Here is a 14,112-nt window from a genome sequence, read left to right as displayed (position 1 = left end):
TTATACCCAGCAATATGCCCTCACGTATCATACCAGCATTCCCAAATTTCAGAACTAAAACAAAAGCGTCAAACGACAAAGGACAACTGGCTATCAATTGTCCATAAAATGTAGGTTCATAACAGCCCCTTGCAGTCTTTTCCAGTGCACGCATCTGAACAAGCGTGTTCCATGCATCTTCAACAACTTGAGGATCTGGTGCATCCAGAGATTTTTGCAGCAAAACTGCTATCAAAACCATGACAGTTGATCAATGTACAGAGAATTAAAGAAAAAAGCGGGAGAAAAAAGAAAGGAGGGGAGAAAGAGAAGGAGGGTGGGATAATGAAAATTACATCTACAATCAGTAAGGCATTTAAAATTATAAAATATTCTGCAACATCCAAGATACAGTATTTAAAGTTATTGCCCACTCTAGATGAATAAACTCAAGCACTACTATAAGCAATCTTAAAAATTCAACTTAAATAGAGAGTCTTATCACTATGATTTAATAAAGCCCACAACTGTTAAGAGATATCAGAGCAATATTTGGTAAATATACAAATATTCAAAGTGCTATAGGGATAGAGTTTTCATATAAAAAGCATTAGTAACTAGAGTTTTCATATAAAAAGCATTAGTAACTAGAGTTTTCCTATAAAAAGCATTGATGATGATGATAATAATAACAACAACAACAATAACAATAATGATAATTACAACAATTTTTGCTCAACATATCAAGATCATATTAACTAACCTTCTGGATCATTGATAGCCTTAGATCCAGCACAGCACAGTGAAAGAACTTGAAGCCTCAAGGATAACTTTAGAATAGACGGACTCTCATGATCCTCAAGTTTATTGAAAAATAAACCAGTGACCGATCATATAAACGTGACCATCACAAGTTCGGCTAGTTCTTCCCTCCTATAAAAGTTTTCATATTTTTTGTAATGGTTTGACTTAAAAAAAGAACTCAAACATCGAACTTCCAATATATATAAATATATATATTCAAAATCAGCATCAATAACACAATAAAAATCACCGTCAATAACACAATAAAAATAACGTCGACAACATTTGTAATGATACATCCTTATGAACCAGCCCTAATTTTTATAAATTGATAGCACAAGCACTTGAAAGGGAGATATAATCAGCAATTTTAACATGCATAAATTAAAAATATAATATATAGATTATAACTCTATGACTTTTTGTTGTTGATGATATCATTCAAAAGTCCATCCCATGTATTGGCATCATTGGGTCTACTAGAATACAACGAGACATGAGAAAGCTGAGAATATGATGTAATTCCGGTAGTAGAAAGATATTGGTTGAAGTACGCCATGCCATTTGGAACAGGATGAAAAGGAATAGGGAGGACTCCACCATAAGGTTGATAAGGAAGGACCACTGGATAATTATGCATAGGATATTGTGGCAATCCTGGTATCATGGTTGTGGCTGCATCTGGAACTTCGGTCACTTCTATTCCTGATGTGTTGGTCTTATCTTTTAATGTCTCTTGAGTTAGAGTGATTTCTTCGGTCTAAACATAAATCATAATTTTTAAATAATTACGATACAAAATTTAAAAAAAAATAAATAAAGAAACTAGTCAGACAAGTTAGAGTCAAGTAAGACTTTCTCAAAGTGTTGGCCTCACTCACCCTTAAAATCTCAGTTGCACTTATGGTATTGGATTAAAATAATTTAAATTCAAATTAAGACTTTAAGTTTCCTTCTTGAATTATCTAATATAAATTATCAGATATGCGAAATGTTACTTTCTGTCGACTTTTTTTGCCATTTGCTCTAATCTTTGGTGTCTCTGTCAATTTAGATACAGACTTCTTGCTTCCATAACCCTTGAATTTTTAGTAATAGAATAATAAGAAATAATATAAGCACTACGAGAATAATATGTTACAAATTTGAATTGAAATGACAATAAATTTGATAGATGGTATAACATGGACAAGTGCTTACTTTAAAATTATTGTTATTGTGCACGGGTGTATTTTCTACTGATTTTGTATTCTGAGAAGGAGTCTGTTTATTGGCATCATATTCTTCAACCTGCTAAAAAAAATTTTAAAAAATTGCTCAAAATATAGCATTATTTAATAGTTCTGTGAAAGACACTAAAATAATAGGTAAGCATAAAGTAACTAATTAAGCAAGGCATTATATTAATACCATTGGTTCATCTTCAGCATTTGAGTATTCGGCGGGGGAGTCCTCCTTCACGAGTAATGGACATGTCCTAACGAAATTCCTGCTTGACTTACAATGCGAACATCTTCGCCTCTTTTGGCCTTTTGGAACCTTTCTTGGAGCCCATTTTGAATTCACAACAGCTGGATCACCTATTAGCGCTGACGTGGGGGAAAGCCTCACTTGTCCATCACCTTTATTTTGCACCTTCAAAATTAGCTTAAGTAACTCACCTGAGATTTCTCTATAGTCGGCTAAATTTTTGGAAGAAATGTCACAAAGCTTTCAACAAATAGATGCCATTGCACCGCATCTAAGTGTGGACACTATATCATCAGCGATGTCTTGCTCAACAATTGAGCATATAAAATCACGCTTTGCATCTCTTGTCCATCTTTTCAGAATAAGAGGTGTAGGGACGCATTTTGCATTGCGATGCTTCAAGACCCCAAAGAAGTGGGAGCACGGTAATCCACGAGTCTCAAATAGCCTGCACTTACACGCAAATAGGTCCTTGTCTTTTTTGTAAGATACTTTAAATTGCCATTGCTGATTAAAATACTCACTCGTGTTGTACTCAATAATGTCTCCACTGTTTGGGCATTCAGTCACATTTAAGGCACCTGCTGCTTCTATCTCATCTTTCACAAGTTTGAAAATATTTCTAGTATAAAGTTCAGCAGCTTGTTTCTCAAAACTTTCCAAGCACGTAGTCAAAACAGAAAACTTATAAAAGGTTTCAAAGTCAGCAGTAAGATGGTTGTTTCAGTAATGCCTTAGTACTTCACTAAATTTATGCATGAATTCAAGGAGACTGATTTTACTGTCAACATAGTTCTTCAATAATGAATGAATTCCCTCACACTGTGATGTAGTTCTTATGCGGCCAAAGAAGTGCTCCCTCAAATATGCGGTAGCCCACTTTATTCTGTCATTATAAATGCCCTGGACCCATTCATTCTCGGCAAGTTCGTATTTGGATATGATCTCGTTCCATCTCTGTTCAAATATTTGTACGGTAAACTGTCCATACAATAATACACTAAAATCGTCCCAAAAATGCTTGTTTTTTATATTCTATACCACATTACGATGGAGATGCCATGCACAAAGGCGGTGTGGTATACCAGGAAATACTTCTAAGATAGCATCTCTCATAGCACGGTCTCCGTCTATCACAACGCCTCCGGGTAGTTTTCCTGACATGATTTTCAAAAATTTCTTCAGTGCCCACTTGAAAGTTTTGGACCTTTCATCTGAGAGCAAAGCGCATCCAAAGATAGTTGTCTGGCCATGGTGGTTGGTCCCTGAAAATATGACTAAGGGCTTGTTGTAGACATTTTTCTTGTAAGTGGTGTCAAAAGCTAGTACATCGCCAAAACATTCGTAATCAACAACGCTTTCTCCATTAGTCCACACCAAATTATCCAACCTACCATCCTTTAAGGTGAACTTTCCTAGAAATAACGGGTCACTGTCTGCCTTTGAAAACAGATAGGCCAACACATCAAATGCATCACCGTCTTTCACTTTGCCACGCCTAGTCTTACTAATGTGGTTATGTAAGTCTTTGCTGGTAAAACCCACTTTATCATATCCGCCTATTTGAAAAACCATGTAACCCCTTATGTGGCAATTTTTAACACCACATGCTCGCAAGCTGTCTGCTTGTGTTTTATCGGCCTCATCAAGCCCGCGATTCATGGCAATAAGATGTCTGTACTTAGGTGGACACAGTGGATGATTGTGTTCACTCTCAAAGACACTGACTTTCCACTTACCCATTCTATAGTGACGAATGAACTGAATCCTCGCCCTGCAGTTGACACGAGTAATTGCCCTATGCTCCCTTTGCCGATTGTCCATTTTAAGGTGCTTCCAATGTCTTTCTCCTGCTTTATGCAAACCAACTGTCTTGTATTAATGTTGCCATTAGCATCCACCGTCTTCAAGTCTTTTCGAGACACAAATCCATAGCACTTGGCATATTTGGCATAAAATTCACAAACTTGAGATTTTGTATTAAACACCAGTCCCCATATGTGTTCGATGGTCAAATCAGTTATCAACTTTTCAAAATCATCAGCATTAATTATATCTGCCTCTGCTTCATCTACAGTTACATCCACCATATCATCACTTTCATTGGAACTGCACTCATACTCAACACTTAAATCCTCAGATTGATCACCATCCTTATACGACTCTTTGCCATTCTCCATGACTGAACTTAAAATTTTAATATGTTAGGTACTACCTAAATGCTAGAAGAATGGAATAAGCAAAATGAACTAAACTTTTTTTTAATTAAAATTATAGGTCAATCAAATTCTATGAAACCTAAGAGCTATTAGTGCATAAGAATGTTAAAACAGTTTTTAAAACTTAAAAAAATTATAATAAACATGTTTATAACGAAGAATAATTTATTTTTTTAAATTCTTTAAAATTTTATAAAATATTTTAAAATAAAATAATTTATAAATAAAAAATTCATAATAAACATAAATATAATAAATAAACTTCTATTTTTTAACTTTAAAATTTTACATATATATCATAAAAATTTATTTTATCCTAAACATCATCGTTAAAAATACTAAATTACCTAACTCAAATTTTAGAGACTAATAGTTCAACTTTTAGAGACTAATAATTTAAATATGTACTCCTGATTCTAGATGCAAAATCAAAACAGACAAGGGGATCAAAATCAATAAATTGGAGAGAAAACTAATCAAAATACATTATTTATATATAGATAAAGCAAGGAGATCAACAACCTTCAAGTAGGCAAAGAGCAATAATGCTGAAGCAAAGCAGAAATCTTCAAATCAAAGCATCAATATTGAAAGCATTTACACTTATGTAGTTATGTTAGCAAATGATAGATATCAAAAGGCAGCTTCATCCATAAGGATCCACCAAAACCCAGATCAAATCACATTAAAAGAAAGCATTTTTAGGCAACCCAAATGAAAAGATAAGACCCACAAAAGGAACACAGGTAGAAGTAAAAACCTTGCTGGGTACAAAGAATGATGGGAGAGTAACTTGTGATTACACTAATACATAAAGGAACAGAACTATATCAGTTCCATAAGAGTATGTTTTTGGTATACTTTTAATTCATCATCGTGAGGTCCATGAAGATTATAACAAGACAACCATATAATACAATCTTACATTTAATGGGTAGTTCCTATCAAACAATGACTTGTTCTTATTATAATGCATACCTCGAATTTCAACCCCTTGTTTTACATTTTGTATCAACTTCAATAGTGAGAATAAGAAGAATTAAGAAGTAAGGTGGTCTTATTCTTTGCTTGTTGGTTTGGATTTCTCAAAAAGTTCTCAGCTTTTAACATGTGGAAGTCTAAGCTCAACTTCTAGGTGTTTTCTCAGTTTTCTTAGTCATTCCTTGCATTTTCTCGACAAGTTCAATTCAATTTCCTTCTGAATTTCTTGAATTTCTATGTGTGATTGATTTTCCCTTTTTTGCTCTCAATTTCTCATTAGTTTCTTATAAAGTTAATTCCTTTATCATGTGTTTCCAGTTACGGCTTACTACTTGTGTAACTGATTATTCTTTTCTTTTCTTTTTTCCTCCAAGAAATCCAGTTTTCTATGAATATGATTATGGAAAAGAGAAGCTTAACATCATTCAATTGTTACGAAATATGGCTTCGGGCAAAGATGAGACAAAGGTAGAATTCTGAAAATAAGGCAACATTTCTTGTGAAATTGACTGTATTTGTTGTTGTTAATTACTTAGTTATCTTATGTAATAGTATTGTGCAGGAGAAGATGGCAGAAACCGAGTTTTTATCACCAGTGGTGAAGTCTCTAACAAGAGATGCAGAAGAGAGGAGGGAAGCAGTGGGACTGCTGCTAGAACTCTTTGATCTTCCTGCAGTTCGAGGGCAAATTGGAAGAATTCAAGGGTGCATTGTAATGTTAGAATGATCTTCCTGCTTCAGGTTGCCTTTATTGAGTTCTCTCTAATCATTCTTTCGTTTATTATTAATTTTGGTGAGGCAATTTTGAGCTTGCAATATGATAATATCTTAGGTTGTATTGATATTTGAGGATAACATTTGTACAACAGAGTGTATAAACCAGTCAAGTTATTTATTTTGCAAATAAAAGTATCATCTTTTTCTCTTCTTATTCTTGTTTATGGCAACTTTTTCTTGCTTTTGTTGAACTTCAACTCTACAAGTTGTACAAATTAAGTTTTCCAGAGAGAGAAGACAAGAATTCAACCGTTCTCGCAATGGCACCACTGAAGGATATCCTTAAATATGTTGGTTGGTTTATAGGTTTAGTAGTTGTATAGTTGTATTGTTTCTAGGGAATATAATAAAGCGACCAATTTTCTAGATCAGCAACATAATAAGCATAAAAGTATATCAAGAAACTTGCAAGAGAATCCAAGCATGCAGCTGTTACAAGGCACCCTTCCAAGTTTAGTAAGGAAAGCTTTTGCAACCCTAAAATGAACCAGGACATCATCAAAAATTAATGAAGCATAAATAATTATGAAATACTGAAACTCAAGAATTCTGTTCAAACTGGCAAGCTGAGATGCTAGTATTGTATATCGGTATTGTTTATAGTTCACTCTGCAACATGTCTATTGACTAACATAAACAATATCAACTTTAGAAATTACAAGGACAAATGGAAAAACAAAGACTTTTCCAAGAATGATTATACAACTGAAGTCTACATCAAAGAAATGAAGCACAAGAAAGATTGGATATATAACTGAAATTTTTTCCCGGAAAAGACAAACTGATTGGTTGAAAGCTTCATTCAGAATTATAACCATATATTCACATAAAAACAAAAAACAAAGAAAAATCCATGGAAGAAGATGAAAATGCTAGGTTGAACCTATAAAATAAAAAATCCTGATTGTTCTAAAACACCACAATAATACAAGGAAACAGAAAGTACCTTTCAGAAAGATGATACCAAAATTAGTGACTTTACTGCAAGAAATCTCAAGACTCTCCAAACACATTGATGAACGGATAATTTATACGCTTTTTGGCATTGTTTTTAGGTAGTTTTTAGTAGGATCTAGCTACTTTTTTGGGATGTTTTTATTAGTTTTTATGCAAAATTCATATTTCTGGACTTTACTATGAGTTTGTGTATTTTTATGTGATTTCAGGTATTTTCTGACTGAAATTGAGGGACCTGAGCAAAAATCTTATTCAGAGGCTGACAAAGGACTGTTGATGCTGTTGGATTCTGACCTTCCTGCACTCTAAGTAGATTTTCTGGAGCTAAAGAACTCCAAATGGTGTGCTATAAATTGCGTTGAAAAGTAGACATCCAGGGCTTTCCAGAAATATATAATAGTCTATACTTTGCTCGAGTTTTGATGATGCAAACTGGCATTCAAACGCCCCTTCTCTACCTTATTCTGAAGTCAAAACGCTGGAACTGGCATAAAAGTTAGAGTTAAACGCCCAAACTGGCATAAAAGCTGGTGTTTAACTCCAAGAGAAGCCTCTACACGTGTAAATCTCAATGCTCAGCCCAAGCACATACCAAGTGGGCCCGGAAGTGGATTTCTGCATCATTTACCTATTTCTGTAAACCCTAGTAGCTAGTTTCATTATAAATAGGACCTCTTACTATTGTATTTTCATCTGGAAAATCTTGGAATCTTAGACATTGGGGGCTGGCCTCTCGGCCATGCCTGCCTTATTTTCACTTATGTATTTTCAACGGTGGAGTTTCTATACACCATAGATTAAGGGTGCGGAGCTCTGTTGTTTCTCGAGTATTAATGCAATTACTACTATTTTCTATTCAATTCATGCTTATTCTTATTCTAAGATATTCGTTTGCACTTCAACCTGATGAATGTGATGATCCGTGACACTCATCACTATTCTCAACCTATGAACGCGTGCCTGACAACCACTTCCGTTCTACCTTAGATCGAGCGCATATCTCTTAGTCTCCATTCCGAAAGATCGGAGTCTTCGTGATATAAGCTAGAATTATTGGTGGCCATTCCTGAGACCTGGAAAGTATAAACCCTGTCTGTGGTATTCTGAGTAGGATCTGGGAAGGGATGACTGTGACGAGCTTCAAACTCGCGAGTGTTGGGCGTAGTGACAGACGCAAAAGGATCACTGGATTCTATTCCAACATGATCAAGAACCGACAGATGATTATCCGTGCGGTGACAGCGCATTTTGGACCATTTTCACTGAGAGGACGGGAGGTAGCCATTGACACCGGTGAAACCCGAACATACAGCTTGCCATAGAAAGGAGTATGAAGGATTGGATGAAGGCAGCAGGAAAGCAGAGATTTAAGAGGGATGAAGCATCTCTATACGCTTATCTGAAATTTCCACCAATGAATTACATAAGTATCTCTATCTTTATTTAATGTTTATTTATCTTTTAATTATGAAAATTCTATCACCCATTTGAATCCGCCTGACTGAGATTTACAAGGTGACCATAGCTTGCTTCAAGCTGACAATCTCCGTGGGATCGACCCTTACTCACATAAGGTTTATTACTTGGACGACCCAGTGCACTTGCTGGTTAGTTGTGCAAAGTTGTAAAAAAGAGTGAGATTACAATTGTGCGTACAAGTTGTTGGCGCCATTGTGTATCACAATTTCGTGCACCACACGCCAACTCTGGAAGCAAATTGAATAAAATACATTGTTCTGTTAATCATTGAACCATGTGTTGACTAAGACAACAATGACTATACTTCCATATGTACACATCACACTGACAATTATACAACAGTTAAGCACAGTTGCGATGTGTTCTTTCTTAGAGAAATAAAAGTATTCACACACTTGAACTCATTAGCCTTCAGGAGCAAAGGTTTTGATATCTTCAATGCCATACAAGATAACCATAAAACAGATCCTGGTTTATCTAATTCCTAAACCAGCCCACCTTGTAACCATTAAAACATCACCACTAATTACTGATATTAGAGAAATACTTAAATATTTTGGAAGCACCGCACCCGACCAGTAAAAGCATAGCATACGGTAGACAACATGATTACATACCATCAGATCAAATTCATAATATTATATTTAAAATGTTAAAACATGATCTGGATCTCAGAAGTGTTAATCTTTATAACTACCTATCCTAAACATCATAGTTTCTAGCCATTGAGATAATAGTTTTTTTACTGCGGATGGCGGCTAATGGCGGTGAGCCAAAAATCCTCCATAAAGTTATAGCAGATGGCGTTGCGGAAAATGGCAGAAATGGCGGATTACCTCTAAAATACATATATATGTGCAAAAAAATATGCAGAAAAATTACAAATATAATAAACTATAAAATCTATCTATATAAGCAACTTTCTAGTCATAAAACATCTAATTAATATAGAAAATATAGTAGCAAATTTAGCAAATAAATATAACATCAAGTTCAAATCATAAATCAAAAGTCATAAGCAAGCCATAAAATAGAAGACATAAAACATAAAAACTATAAACCATCTACATTCTAGCTCTCATCAAATTCATCCAAATTAACACGATTATTATCGTGTCCCTCTACCCCCTCATCATCCTCTGATTCAGTATCATTGAATTGAATCTCCTCTTCTTGTTCTTCTTCATTTTCAGAATCATCTTCATCTTTAAATTCGGGTTCTTCTTCCGCTTCCACAATTACTGCTTTTTCTTTTCCTTTTTTTGAAGCCTTAGACCCACTTGGTCCACCCTTTGCACCACCTCTTGCAGTTGCAGGTTCTTTTTTTTTTTTCTATTTTGTTGTCTTCTAGTATATGTCGTAGGCTCATGTCCTTCTATTGCTTCAAAAATAAGGTTCCAACTCAAAGTGTTGTCATCTTGATGAACCAAATCAGCACATCATCCATATTATCATCATCCCGAAAGGTGGCAGTCCCAATTTCTCCCACTAACCATTCATTACACTCATCAATATCATTGAGTGCAATAGGGTCAACTTCATCTTTAAGGTTGTACCTCTCGATGAGTTGTTGGTTATACTTTATGAAGACCAAGCTCTCCATCCTTTCATGATCAAGCCTATTTCTTTTCTTAGTATGAATATGCTCAAATATACTCCGATTGCGCTCACATCCAGAAGCACTACAAGTCAAGCTCAAGATCTTGATAGTAAGGTCTCGCATGTTTGGAGCTTCATGCCCATATGTCCGCCACCAAAATGCTATAAAATTAAAATAAATTTGTCCAAGCCTTTAATCGAACTAAATTTATAAAGTTTTGTAAAATTTATAACAATCTTACCGGGTGAAATCTTTTTCCTCTGAGATTTTGCAAAGGATGATCCAAAAAGTCCATAGCCGGCCTTATATAGTGTTTGCTCCTCCAATATCTTCTTTTGCACAGCTATACTTGGCACCAATCTAGTGATGCACTCAAACCATCCCTTTGTAACTTCTAAATCCAATTCAATGCGAGGATTATCATAAAATAACTCCGGATTCAGAAAATGACCAGCTGCATGCAACGGACGATGAAGTTGGCAATTCCATCTGTTGTCAATGATTTTAAAAACTTCAGAATATTTACTCACATCATTAGAAAATGTTTTCATGATGCATTCCTTTGCCTTCTCTATTGCTTCATATATATAACTCATTGGCGGCTTCTTCTCCCCATCAACAAGTCGAAGCACCCGAACAAGAGGCCCCATGATCTTAAGGGTGTACTTGACATGATTCCAAAAGGAGGGCCTAATAACAACTTTGTTGCCTCCCTCCCCTTTGCCTCCCTTGACAACTTATTCCTTACCCACTCATCCGAAGTGAACATTCTTCTTAGATTTCCTTTCTCCTCATAAAGCCTTTCCAAAGAGAGAAATGAGGTGGCAAATCGGGTGACTGCATGCCTCACCAATTCCTTGCCATTTGTGAATTGTCTCAACATGGATAAAGTGCTAGAGTGGCTATAAGTGAAGCTAACCAAAGAAATGGCACTTTTTATGGTTTTTTGGATTAATGGTAACTTCCCAATGTCTTCAAGCATCAAATTCAAACAATGGGCAGCACACGGGGTCCAAAACAAATTCGGTCTTTTCTCCATCAGCAACTTACCAGCTAGAACATAGTTGCTCCCGTTGTCAGTTACAACTTGAACAACATTTTGCTCCCCAATTTCCTCAACAATACCATCAAGAAGCTCAAACATTTTTTCACCCATCTTCACATAATCAGAGGCATCAATAGACTTCAAAAATATTGTCCCAGTAAGCGAGTTTACAAGAAAATTGATAATGCTCTGTTGTCTCTTATCCGTCCAAGCATCTGACATAATAGAGCAGCCATACTTTTTCCATTGTTCCTTATGACCCTTCAACAAGTCTTTGGTGTATTCTAATTCCTTATTAAGGAGTGGCACCCTTAGAGCATGATAAGTGGGAGTAGGTAAATTAGGACCAAAGCTTCCAACAGCCCACAATATTTCTTGAAAACTCTTCAACCTCACTGGATTCAATGGAATCCCAGCTTGGTAGAACCACCGGGCTATGTATCGATGAACTATACGAACCACTTCCTTATTACATGCTTCCTTGATATTCTGTTGCCTCAATTTCTCCTTTTTGTTTCTTGTAATGGCAGTTTCAGGTCTTTTCATAAACAAGTCCATTGGACCTCTCATAGAACTTGCCCCCCTCTCTAGCTGCTGCCATTGGAGTTGGATTTGGAATTTCATCAATTTCTTAAGCATCTTCCTCTGACAATCCAAAATCTAAACTATCTAAATCAAGCTCCCTAGCATTGACACTATGTTCCTCAGTGCTTGCCAGCGTAGAACTTTGTCTTCCTCGATTTTTTTTTCTGGTTGTAGAACTCCCATAATTCAGCAATAACATCCTTTGGGACTATTTTATATCCAGCAACATTCCCAGGCTTAATCATTAAGTGCTCCTTTGCCCGTGTAATTTCTCCTCTCGTAATTTTTCCATAAAAATTACATATGGTGTCATTGGTATTTTCCTCTTCTACAGCAGTAACATATTTCCACCTTGGATTAATCCTAGTGGCACGGACAGCAGTTGCAGTTCCAGTAGCATGGCCAGCAGAGGCAGAGGCAGGGCAGGGGCAGTGATAGGGGTAGAGGCAGGGGCATCAGAATTACGGACTGGTCTAGAAGTTGACATAATGAACTGAGCTGAAAGGAAAAAAATTGGAGGAAGAGAGGTTTATGAAGGAAGAGAAGGAGAAGGAGACAGTGAAGTGAGTGAACTAAATGAAAAAAAAGGAACGGTAACTTCTACAAACCAGAAAAAAGAGGGAATTGTGGTGATGAGCGGCGGTGACCACCAGCGGTGATGGTCGGCGACGAACGGCAACAGGCAGCGGTGATGGGCGGCGACGGACGGCGGCTAAGATCGGCGGTGATTAGAGGCAGAGAGAAAAGAGAAAAAGAACAGAGAGAAAGAGCCGTTTTGGATGTTTAGAGAGGAAGGCTCGTTTTTGAACTACAGCGGCTGAACATGGGTAAAAACCCGCCATTTTCAATGGCGGACCGCCATGGCGCCACCACAATTGCGGCGCCTTTTGCCCCACCGTGATAAGCACGTCGCGGTGGCCTACGTATGGCGGCGAGGCCAAATTCCGCCACGCCATTCCGCCATAGCATCGCCATGGCCGCTATTTTAAAACACTGATTGAGATCAAGTTTTCGCACCCTAAACATGACAAAACCTTGTTGATCTTAGAATCTAGATCAATTATGTGAACCTACTTATTTGAAAAAATGCAACCAACCATAAGTAACTAATTCAACTGAGTTAGCATTTCGATCGAACCAGTTTTTCTCAGCTTTCACCTAAAATAGCAAAGAGAAATAGAATTTGAAAACACAATTATCTATATCCACTCAGCACAATTATCCATATCCACTCGTTGTTTTGTTGACTTTTAATTCCACTTTCTACTTTTAATTCTACAATAGGGTTATTGACTTATTGGCCATAGATCGGGATAATAACCCTATGAAATAAAGGCAGAGAAATTCTACAATAGTTCTAATCAACCAAAATAGCAAAGACAAAAAAAGAAGCTGGTTTCACACAGCTTACCAAATTTTATAAAAAACAACTAAAAGGCTTCACATTAAAGATAAAAGACCAAGATGAACTGCAACATGTCTACTCACACACCAACCATTACAAAACCTTAAACACCAAGCAAAATTCCAAGCCAAACACCACAAATAACATAAATCAAGCACACCCAAAAAAAGAATTTTTTTTTTCAAAATAATAATAATAATAATTTAAAGGCTAGTTAATTATTTCAAGTCAATGTCATGGAATAATTGACAAAATCCAGTTTCAAAATTAAAGCAAACAACAGAAAATGCCACTTAGAGAAAACATAACAGCTCAGAGAATCACAGAAAAAGTTATAAATTTTGGTCAATGAACACACACCCGAGATACTGAAAACAAAATAAAATAAAGATTGAGGATCAAACTTGAAAAGAGTCACAAGACAGGGTTTGAGTGACTGCATGAAGAAGAACAAGCTTAGTGTTGCAACGATTTCATGGAGCAAAATTAAAGAGAGGAGAGTGTGTGTGAAAGTAAAGTGAGTGAGTGAAAACACAGAAACAGAAAAACAAAGACATTAACTACATAAGAAGATGAGTGAGAAGAAATACAAAATTTAGAAATATATATATTATTATTATTTTTATTATGAAGTCATGAAATAAAAATAAAAATAAAAATAAATAAAAAATAAGTAAAACATAGACGAGGACAAGAACCTATCCCTTAAAATTGGCCAAATTCCTGAAGCATAGTTATTACTATGATAGTGACTTCACTAGTATTTTAAGGCACAAAAAATAAAATTAGTTCTATGCCATTGAAGAAATAT

General features: G+C 35.9%; 1 protein-coding gene across 1 annotated transcript; it reads right to left on the bottom strand.

The window, feature by feature from the left end:
* Positions 1–9,737: 9,737 nt before the first annotated feature.
* On the bottom strand, positions 9,738–11,869 carry LOC107458126 (uncharacterized). Its single transcript, XM_021132897.2, has 4 exons — positions 10,899–11,869; positions 10,508–10,755; positions 10,105–10,427; positions 9,738–9,998 (listed from the first exon to the last, which is right to left on the bottom strand). Exons 1-4 carry the CDS (start codon positions 11,867–11,869, stop codon positions 9,738–9,740), a joined length of 1,803 nt encoding a protein of 600 aa, XP_020988556.2.
* Positions 11,870–14,112: the final 2,243 nt, after the last annotated feature.

Source organism: Arachis duranensis, chromosome 1, assembly GCF_000817695.3.
Source record: "Arachis duranensis cultivar V14167 chromosome 1, aradu.V14167.gnm2.J7QH, whole genome shotgun sequence".
NCBI classification, from domain to species: domain Eukaryota; kingdom Viridiplantae; phylum Streptophyta; class Magnoliopsida; order Fabales; family Fabaceae; genus Arachis; species Arachis duranensis.
The sequence above is the reverse complement of the archived record's forward strand: the minus strand, read 5'-3'. Positions and strand labels throughout refer to the sequence as shown.